Below are 11,012 nucleotides of genomic sequence, written 5' to 3' on the forward strand. Positions count from 1 at the left end.
AGATTTTACACAGCGGTCTTATCGGTACATCCAAACCCTTTTGGATCAACGCCGGAAAAATACCGTCCGCTCCAGAGGCCTTGTATGAATCCGGAACCAGGAAAGTGCACCTTCATGAGGTGTTCTAGGATTTCGCTAGCCGATTCTGTTACGTCCCATGTTGGCAGTGTTAATGCCTTCAATTTATATTTTGGGTTTCGGTTTAAGATTCCCTGAAGTCTAGCCGTATCAGTTACATTTTGAATGCCCTGACAATGCCTTCTCTATAAGAATCTTTTGGCCGATTGTATCTCTTTATTGTATTTTGCTGTCATATACTTATACAATTCCCATGTACCATTTTTCCTAGATCTATTAAATAGCCTTCTGATTTCTCTTTTCAGATCCTGAAGATTATTATTCCACCTTGGCATGCTTGCCAAGGCCTCTCCGAGAGCTTCCCTGTACCCATACCAGTCGATTGCTCTTGGGTTCCTATACCCGATTGAATCAGATACGTCAGCTATCAGCGAACAACATATATGTCTGTGATCTAACATGGATGTCTCAGGCGATACATGCCAATCACTGACTGCTTCGCTAATGTATACAGAGCAAAAAGTTATGTCAATAACCTCCTGACATCTAGCTGTCCCAAAGGTTGGCGTACATCCGCGATTCAATATAGTCAAATCGGCAGTTAAAAGGAAATCTAAAAGGTACTCACCTCTACTGTTGATGTTCTTACTGCTCCATATCGTATGATGCGCGTTTGCATCACAACCAAGGATCATCGACCATCCTTTCGAGTTGCAATAGTCCGCCAAGCGTCTTAGTTCCTCTGATGGTGGCCGGAATAAAGAGTCAATTAGCAGGTATGTTAAACAAATCACTAGAGGCTGTCGTTTTCCTCCTCTTAGATGTTCGACTTTAATCGTTACCAGGTCTCTATTACTGAACCTCGGTAAGCTGACAAAGTCGATATGCCTCCTAGCATATATGGCTATCCGGGAAATATCCTCAGATCTATTGTATACAATAGAGTATTATTTCTGGCTTATGCCTTTCACCTTCGCCTTGCAGCACCAAGGCTGTTGGATTAGTGCGAAAGCCGTATGTTCCACTGTAACACGTCTGATTAGGAGGGCAGATGCAGCTTTACAGTAGTGAGGATTTATTTGGATAAATTCCAAACGTGCAGATTCGGCGCTCTTCATTATAAAGCAGCACCATCCTTCGTCTGTATCGACGGCGGCTGCTCTTCTACTACCCCCTTAGCGTTATTACGCTTAGACAGGATCTTCATCGGGATCCTTCTCAACCTCAGATAAGGTCTCCAATCGACCTTTTTTACGTGCTCGACGACTGAAAAGTCCATACTCAAGGTCAACTGGGTTGATTTGGTGTCTCTCTTCACGCCGATTATGGCCCAATTCTCCACCTTTAATGTGGGGTGTTGAACATTCATCCTCCTGAGGATAGATGCGTCCTTGCAATCAATGATCTTGATTACCGCACCCTCCCAAGGCCTCAAACCCCCAACTGCCCCGATTAGCCATGTCCTAGACATCTTATCCGCGCAGAAAACGGACAGCACATCACCCGGCAGTCCTCAAACCTCGGAATAGTGTCGCCATGTTTTACCCCGGCTATCGTTTTCTTGAAGGTTGCTTCTACTACCGCTGCTTGCTCCATACTGAACTTTCCTTGCGTGAAGCTCTCGGGAACAACGGCCATCTTCAGGTGGTTTTGAAGATGAGACTGTAGGAGCCTCCTGGGTCTCCGACCTTAACCTTTGAATGACAATGTCATTCAAAATAAAACTGCTAAAATGACCAAAAATGAATTGAGAACAATTAATTACTGCACTGGTAAATGTTATATCATACATTTTTTAATAACTTGAAGAAGGCCTGGATTACAAGAAAGTGATTTTGAATTTAAAGTAATTTAATTGAAGAAGAATAAAATATAATTCTCCAGCGTGTATTCTGTTATGTGTACTGTGACTAATTAATTATTTTATAAATATTATAAAATATTTAATATTGTATACAGATAATCAAATCATACTTATAATATTGAAACTAATATTTTTTGCTTAAAACTAAAACTTTTCATTACCTTTTCATTAACATTTTTAAACATTTAAAATGCTAAATTTAAGAAAAAATCTTTTTTTTGAAGTTGGAATTAATGATGTTTTTTGCATGGAAATCGCATTATTTTTTTAACGGTTACTCAAAAATTCTAATTTAGGATTAAGGAATTACTTTTGATGCTTTTTCCAATAATGATAAATCATAAATATGAAATCTGAATATTTATATAATCCAAACTCAGCGCGCAAACAGTGACCAATCAGGTTGCCGGCGCCTCGTCAGCGCGACGCAAGCGCAGTTTAAAAGGTTCCCAAGATTGGGAACACTGCTGGAATGGGCCTTAATTTGATTTTAATCAACATAATAATAATAATAAATAATAATAAAGTTCTTTATTCTGTATAATTTGTATTGCATGAGTATGTGTACTTAAACTAGTGTTGGGTGCAGGACTCGCTCGAGAGTGTTGAGCAAACCCTATGTTGAAACCTAGGCTCATCAATATAATATATAAAGATTCTATCCAATTTTGTGTACTTGTTCTATTGTCTTTTCCAGGGGACACTGATGTGTTTCTTATTTTATATTACCTATAATCCTAAATTTAGTCAGTGGGTAGTGTGTCGATACTGACACGATCCCATTTTACCGAGGTCTTCTTTTCGATGATCTCTCCATAACCTTTTTCCTGCTGTTTCTTTGTGAACTTTCCTTGAAGTTCGAACAGCCACTTGCGAAAAGGGTGTCTGGTCAATCATCTCCCAAAGTTCTTGTGTTGGGAATGAATATGGAAGCTGTCCAGTTGTTTTTATAATTTTTTTAAGCGCGACCTCAAGTTTTTGGATTGAGATTTTGCTTAGTCTGTTTGCGACTTGCGTGTTTCTGTATTCGAGTATTGGTCGAGTACATGTATTAATTATGAGAAATTTAACTCCTTTATCCATATGGCTGTGTCAACTAATGATTGGTTTGAGCAGAGAGGCTACTCTCCTGGCTTTTGAGCATGTCTTTTCTGCGTGAAAATAATTTAGTTGGTAAGTCGGCCATATACAAGTTCAAAATAACTGGTCCAAGCACTGATCCCTGTGGTACACCGTGTGGCACTTGATATATTCTGGCGATTGTGTCAAGGTTTTTCCCTGCTACCGTCCTGTTTTGAAGGTAGTTTCCGATTATTTTTATAATATTTGTCGGCATTTGCAGTTTGTCCATCTTAATAAGAAGTTCTCTGAGGTTCATGGAATCTAAAGCTTTTGTAAGGTCTGTGCTGGTAACCGAAATTGAGCTGCCGTTTTCTATTCCTTCTGTTATGTGAATAAGGGTTCTCAGTGCTTGGATCTGTGTGCCCTTTCCCTTGCAAAAGCCGTGCTGGAATAGAGGGATCACTTTCTCAATTTCTTTTTCTATCCTGACCAGAATGAGTTTTTTCTAGAACTTTCCCCATGATTTTAAGCAAAGTTATTGGTCTGTATGATTCGGGCTTAGAAGTATCCTTGCCTTTCTTGTGTAAAAGGATGCAATGAACCAATTTCCATTTTTGTGGAAAATAGCCTATGTTTAGGCACCAGCTAAAAATGTTTACCAATCTGTTTTTGGTGAGCGGGCCCATATTTTTTAATCCCGTCTGGGCCTGGCCCTTTGTTATTTTTAAATGTTCGCATGATTTTTCCTACCACAACGACGTCGGTTTCTTTCAGAGTTTGAAATGTTATGTTAATGATTTCATTTGTGATCACTTGCGATCACTGATTCTTTACTATTGCTGAATCTACGAGCTTGTCAATCGTTTCTTCTACTGTATTTGTCCCAGGAAAGATAGGTAAAACTGTGTCGGTTTTTGAAGCGATGTTTGTATCACCCACAGTTTTCGTCTATGATCGTCGGTATTGTTAAGTGTTTCTGTCCAAAGTTTTCCATTCCAATCTGCTAGCGAGGATCCTACACCTTTTATGGCCTTTCCACACTCCGTTTCAATTCTCCCTGAAATAAATCTAGCGTTGAGATTTCGTAATTTATTTTTCCTCCTAGTAAGTTACTGGATTTCCGTTAGTAGTATACAGATATTACTTGAAGCTTCTGCCAGAGGTGCAAGTTGATCAAGAGCTTGTTTAATAGTATTTTCAAGATTTTCAATTGCTTTTTCACTGTCGTCATTGGTGTTGATTTCGTATTCGGTAAATTCAGTACTCAGTAGATCTGCAAGTGAGTTGTATTCTTTATATTTAAAATTTTTCAGATCTCGTCTCAGTGTTATGACTTTTTCGGAGTGTACGTCCAATTTTAGAAGCCATGGTCGATGATCTGCTCCAATATCTTTTAGTTGTTTGACATGTGCGTTTACATTTTTGGTTGTGGCGAGTGCAAAAGTCAAGGCTCCCCGAGCCCCGGTGGAGCGGCCTCGATGGCTCAGCGCAGCGCCAGAGATTTGAGCCCCAACTCACTGCCTCATTTATAATTTTGCCTCTTCGATTTGTGGTATTAGAATCCATGACTGGGTGTCTTGCGTTAAAATCGCCCACCAAAAGTGTGTTGGGTTTTGATTTCAAATATTTAAGTATTTTTTCTACTGTTTAATTTCTACCTCTTATCAGTGTATAGATTCCAAACAGATCAAATTATTCCTTGTTTGCTGTGAAAACGGTAATGCCACAGATTTCAATGTACTCGCTTATATTTTTTCCATTGAATTTGTTTATTACCTTGCCATTCCATTTTATGTGGTTTGCAACGTATAAGTTTGTCCCAAGATATCTGTCAAATTTGACAGAAATCTTAGAAAACCCCTGATTGTTGTTTTTGGCTTTAAACCTGACTTCATATAGAATTATTATGTCTGGCTTGTTTTCTTGCTACTAGATGCAACAGCTTGGCTTTCGCCTGTGTGTTACAGTGCAAAATCTTAAGACCTGTCATTGATAATAGTTCTTAACAATTTGTGAGTAGTCAAGACTTTTTCTTGATAGCTAGTTTTATTGTCAAAGAGATCAGTATACATTTTTGCTGATTGTTGACAATGACTTACTGGCTCGAAATCCATTTTAATCACTATTTCGTCTAATGCATGAAAGATAGCATCGATGGCATCGTACTTGGGCGTACGAAACAGTTTTAACCACGCTCGCACGGTTCGGTTGAGTATTTCTTTCCTTCGGTTTCTGCCGTTCTACTACCACATTTTTAGCCTGACTTACTCGGTTGGATTTGTTGTTTTCGTTGAAATTCTCCCTCCTTTGTTGATTTCGCTTGATTTTCGACTGGAACAGTGGGCAAATTAATTTGTTTGCTCCATGTCCTTCTTGTAGGCAGTTGGAGCAAACCTCAGTTATTATTCCTTTAGTATTTTTTTGCAGTCGTTGGTAAAATTTGTTTCCTTTCGCAGTGGGCCTTCACATGTCCGAAGCCGTAGCAATTTTTGCACTGTGTGACAGCCGTGCTTTTGGTTTTATAATTGACCACTTTAACTTTCTGACAAAGGATATTTGTAATGCCTTTGATGTCCGATGTTGGAATAGTTTTATCAAAAATTAGGAGTAAGGAGCGTTTGCTTTCAAATTGGATTGCTCTTTTTGGCTCAAATCCATATCTGTTTTTAATGTCATATATGATTTTGTTCTCATTAAAGCCATCAGAGTATAAGTATTTAATAACCAAATTTTTATTCGACTTACTCTCAGCTTTGATTCCGTGCGTGAAGAATTCTACTTCACTCTTCACAAGCACATCTATTACTTTTTTGTGTCCATCCACATCGCCGGCTTTTAATTATGCACGACCAGCATCTTTATTTATTCGCATTTAACATTTTTTTGATGTTGCTAGTTTTGTTAATTTCTTAATTCCACCACCTTGTAAGAGTTGGTTGCTTATTATTGTGATGCGGGGCAGTGAGACGAGTCTGCCACTGCTCGCACTCATACCACAATCGGTGGTCTCTGTCTTTTCACCTTGCTGAGCTGTCACCATTCTGTTATTGTTTTTGCTTTCTAGAAGCAAGTCAATTATATAATCGTTATCGCCGCCTGATGCTTCAGTTTTTCAAATGGCCGAAAATTTGTTCGAAATTTCTGTTTCATTTATAATGATCGGTCCCTTTACCTCCTGTTTCTTTTAGATTCATCTGTTGAATTTTCAGTCACCCTCCAGCAAGTCAACCCGTCGTCTTTTGTCCTGTTCTGTTCCCAGCACTGACCTATTTTGCACAGCACATTCGATGCGAAAAACTTGTTCTTCTGAAGTTCCGTCACACTCACATTTCAAGGTTTCCGACTGCGTAAATTCATTTTGTAAAACACCTCGAATTTTTATTGTTTACCACAGTCCCTACACGTATTAGAGCTAAATAATATTTTTGCATTATGCTCTTCGTCAAAGTAGGTAATCAGATTAATTTTCGGCCCATCCGGACCCACTTCCACGACCATAAAAGTCTTACGGCAGTATACCTTCCCGCACTTGCAGTTCTTTATTTTTTGTCGATATTGACCTTCACTTGTTAACCCCTCCGAAAAGAAAGGTTCACCACAGGTGCACGAAAATACCTTGTCACCAGGGAGTCCGAGGCTCCCCTTTACCACACTTCTCATATCGAACATGAGCGGTAATCAAACACGTCTATTTGCTATCGAAGCTCGAACGAGACTTTGCTCAACATGGCCTGAATGATGTTTATCGTGAGTTTTTGTTTAAATTTAAATGTTATAATTTAGTGAAAATTTTTATTACAAATGCTCATTTTGTTTGGAAAATTCCTTTCTGATTCATATATGAAAATCTGAAATCTACTCATTACCATTGTTATATTAATTGTTTGAGGTATCGTCACGAAATATCAGGAGGATAATAGAATTTCGATTAGAAAGACTTTAACCGCTGCATCACAAATATGTGCAATACAGCCCGTAAATCGAAGTCACCTTACCGGAGTCCTGTGACAAAGCGATTTCGCCCAAATCCCACCCAGAAGGGCCAAAATCAGCCTGGGCCCAAGGACATTAACAACAATGAATATTTACCTAATTCTACAATCGCACCTCAAACAGAACCGACCCCTATTAACCACATCTATTTCAGTACGTCCTAAAATTATCCTCCTTCATCTCAATACCCCACTAATCAATACCCTCCGATTAAGTACTTTCCTCCAAACCAGTATCAATTTCCTTCAATTCTTATCCCCAAAGACAGTATAATCAGAATCATTACCCATAAGACCACTATTAGGAACCCATTACTTTCGTCTTTAATTGCTCAAATTTTTGCAACTAACTTCAACCCCTAAAAGCTACCCCTCATGCGGCAAAAACTATGGCGGGGCCAGCAAAACGTTTCCCTAGCCCCGACAGTATCCAAAATCTAATTTATATGAGTGCATTATTTTTGTATTAATTTATTAAAATTTGTGCAACCAAATTCAACCGCTAAAAACTACCCCCTATTCGGCAAGCACTATTGGATGGTCATCGAAACGGTTCCCTAGCCCGTAAATTATACAAAATCAACTTTATATGGGTGCATTATTTTCGTCTTAAATTGTTAAAATGTGTGCAACCAACTTCAATCCCTAAAAACTACCACCCGTGCGAAAAACAGCATTGCCGTGCTAGCAAAACGTTTCGCTGGCCCCGACATTTTACAAAATCCAGTTTATATGGGCGAATTATTTTTGTTTTAATTTGTTCTAATTTGTTCAACCAACTTTAACATATAAAAACTGCCCCCTTTTCAGCAAACCGCATGGTCGGCACAGCAAAATGATTCGCTGTCCCCGACATTATATAAAATCAACTTTATAGGGGCCCATTAATTTCGACTTAAATTATGCATATTTGTGCAACTAACTTGGATAATCTCGCGGATAGCGAAACTTTTCTCCCATATGAAGTTGATTCTGGATCGTGTCGAGGCAAGCGCAACGGTTCGCTGGCCATCAGGCAACATGGTAGCCGCTGTCGGCATGGCCTGCTTTCTTGTAAAATGGATATTTCCGTTAATTTTAAGTGAATCAATCTCAGATTCCAAAAAACTTCCTTAATAAACAATAATCAATTTTTAGTTTTTTCTTTAGTTTGCAGACATCGAATAAAATCTATACTGATGCTGATAAGTGAAAATAGCTGCTGACGGCCTTATAAAAGTGCAGTGATGTTCTGAAATACAAACAAATATATCCCCGTCCAGTCTTACCCTCTCCGACTAATGAACGAATTTTTCTTTAACGCTGCAGGAGATCCAGTTTGATTCCTTCACATATTAACACTAAATTGAAAAATTCGAACATATATTTTTTCTATTGTGTTTCTGTGGATTTTTTAAATCTGAATTCACTCTTCGATTTTTAACTTACACCAAGTATGTTTCTATCTTATTCATATTGACCTTTTCGTATTTTAACTGACATTATATTTATCTCTTATAATACTGATTTAAAATTGAGGGCCTGCTTTTATGGGAAAACCCTTCTTTTATTTTGAAAATTATTTGTTTTTAAATTTTGTCTAATCATTAATTTCTTGTTTTTATATAATATTTTCTATATTATTGCTATGTTTTTATACAGGCTCAATCAATGTTTTTCTTTGGCTATTAAGGTACCATAAGGGTCCAAACAGTGACCGAAAAGAATACTTATGATTAACAGAATCGAATCGTTAATCGAGTCTATAAATTATCTAGTTAATTTACCTAGATAATTTCTAGATGGAAAATTTAGCTAAAACAGCTAGAAATTTAGGTGACATAGCTATATTTTCTTGGAAAACGAAATCTAGCTAAACCATTTTTTTCAGCTTAAGTATATAGATTTATTTTATGCAAAATTGAATTTACCTACGCCGAGGGAAAATTCCCATGGACTTTTAACATTCCCGGAAAATGACGAGATTTGATAGGAATGGCGTCCTGAATACCATGAATTCACGATCTCTTTCTAGAAAGCTCAAAGGCGAGTTATTAGAAATTTTCACAGTTCAGGGACACGAAGGTTACAGGCTGCGTTTATCAAAACAAACATTGCACGAATTGCGCAAATATTCATTTATGCTCGTAAAATGAGAACTTTAAATTGACCCAATCTGAAGTAATTTACTTTACGACTAAGAAGCAAAACAGCTCCATTTTTAAGAAAGACGATACCCACGATTTTATCGGCTCCTTTTACCATGCTTTACAAAATTCAACAAATTCTCTTGCTCATTATTGAATTCACGGACTCATGGCCAAAATAAATTATACAAATGAGAAATTATTAGGAGGAACCGCAGACACTCTTAATCCAATAAATTTTCATAGGCACATTGATTTGGTTTTATATTTTTTTTATTCCCAAAAACCCCTTTGAATTGGGAAACGATATGAAGGGATTATCTCGTCACCTCCTTCCTAGTGAATTCACAGACTCAAAGGAAGCGAGTAATTTTAAGTTTGTCGAGAGCCTACCTAATGGAGAACCACAGTCCTCGACTCTTCGGCGACAAGAGTCCCAAATGGCCGCGTTTCCTCGGTTTCATTAATGCGGGGGTTTTACTCCCTCTAGGTTGGTCCCCACTCTTGAGCTTTCGAGAGCTTCTCGCGCTTTGACTGAATTACGGAAACGATGGAGGCGCTTCCTCAGGCTCGAAAATTAGCCCATGTATTACTCGATCAAGCTTTTCTCCTGCAATTCTGAATTATATGATTTCGTATTTCAAGAACAAAAGAATGCCTAAATACAGGCTGGTACAGAGAGCTTCTTTCGAAAAATGGTCTGGTTCTTGTTTTATTGCAATTAATTGAAAATGTAATGTATTGTGTGTGCCTGCGAAGTAGCGAACGGCCACTATGGGTGTACCCATGGTCAAAGAAGTTTAGGCCAGATTATTTCCGAATGAAACTAGAGTGTTATTTTTTCGATGATACTTAAAACGTCGTAAAACCCAGGATCGAGCTTAAGATTTGATTGAGTGACTGTCATGCCTCACTCAACCTTCCCATTGTCAGAGAAAGGAACCGGTTAAAAAAAGAAAAAATCATTAAAATATTAAAGAATTTAATTTCAATATTCTGCATTAGATGCATTATATAACAACGAGATGATTAAAAATAGAAAGAAGAAAATTGGTTTATCCGTTCAATTTCTGTTGAGAGTTTTCGTAACTTATCCTCACTTCTTAGATTCTACGACAAAAAATATGGAAGAAGGATGCTACGTATTCTTGAATCGGAAAAATGTGAAATTGCAAGTTATTTAATTTTCAAGATAACACTTGAAGGATTTACAATTCGCAGCCTTTCCATTAGAAATTCCTTTTCCATCATTTTCAACCGAAAACATTTACATTTATCATTTAATTTTTGTAACGGAAAAATGATTTATTATACCTATTGATTGACAATTAATCTTTTGTATTGGAAAATTAATGTATTTTGTTTATAATGAATCTTTTTGTTAATAAATTTATATTTCAGGTTGAAAATTAAGCTATGTGGTTTAAAATTCATTATTTCGTTGGTAAATCACCAGTTTAGTTTAACTTTCATATCTTTCGTTGAAGATATTTATTTATTAAAAATTGGCTTAAGCTTTGGCTGAAAATTTGTTTTTTGAACTCGCATTTTATTTGAAAATTCGAGTTTTTGAAAAATTATCGTTTTCAGTTGAAAATACAAGTATATCGTTGAAAAAGCACGTCTTCTGTCGAAAATTTGTATTTTTTGGTAGTAAATGGATCTTCTTAGTTACAAAATTATTTTTGGTTGAATATTTTCATCTTTTTATTTCAAAATTCAACTATTTGGTTGAATGTTGAACTCTTGTTACAATAAATACGGTTTTGTGAATATTCGATTTTTTGGGCAATACGAGGGTGGATTGATAAGTTTCCGGCCTGACCAAGAAAAACAACGTTTTTAAGAATTTTTTTTTTTTATTTCTCAACATAATCTCCTCCAAGGCTG

At 37.1% G+C, this 11,012-nt stretch overlaps 1 protein-coding gene across 1 annotated transcript; it reads right to left on the bottom strand.

Annotated features, from left to right (window-relative positions):
- Positions 1-263: 263 nt before the first annotated feature.
- LOC117173832 lies at positions 264-1,549 on the bottom strand. Its single transcript, XM_033362477.1, has 2 exons — positions 1,302-1,549; positions 264-1,005 (listed from the first exon to the last, which is right to left on the bottom strand). Exons 1-2 carry the CDS (start codon positions 1,547-1,549, stop codon positions 264-266), a joined length of 990 nt encoding a protein of 329 aa, XP_033218368.1.
- Between the last annotated feature and the right edge of the window lie 9,463 nt (positions 1,550-11,012).

Source organism: Belonocnema kinseyi, chromosome 5 (assembly GCF_010883055.1).
Source record: "Belonocnema kinseyi isolate 2016_QV_RU_SX_M_011 chromosome 5, B_treatae_v1, whole genome shotgun sequence".
Classification (NCBI taxonomy): Eukaryota; Metazoa; Arthropoda; class Insecta; order Hymenoptera; family Cynipidae; genus Belonocnema; species Belonocnema kinseyi.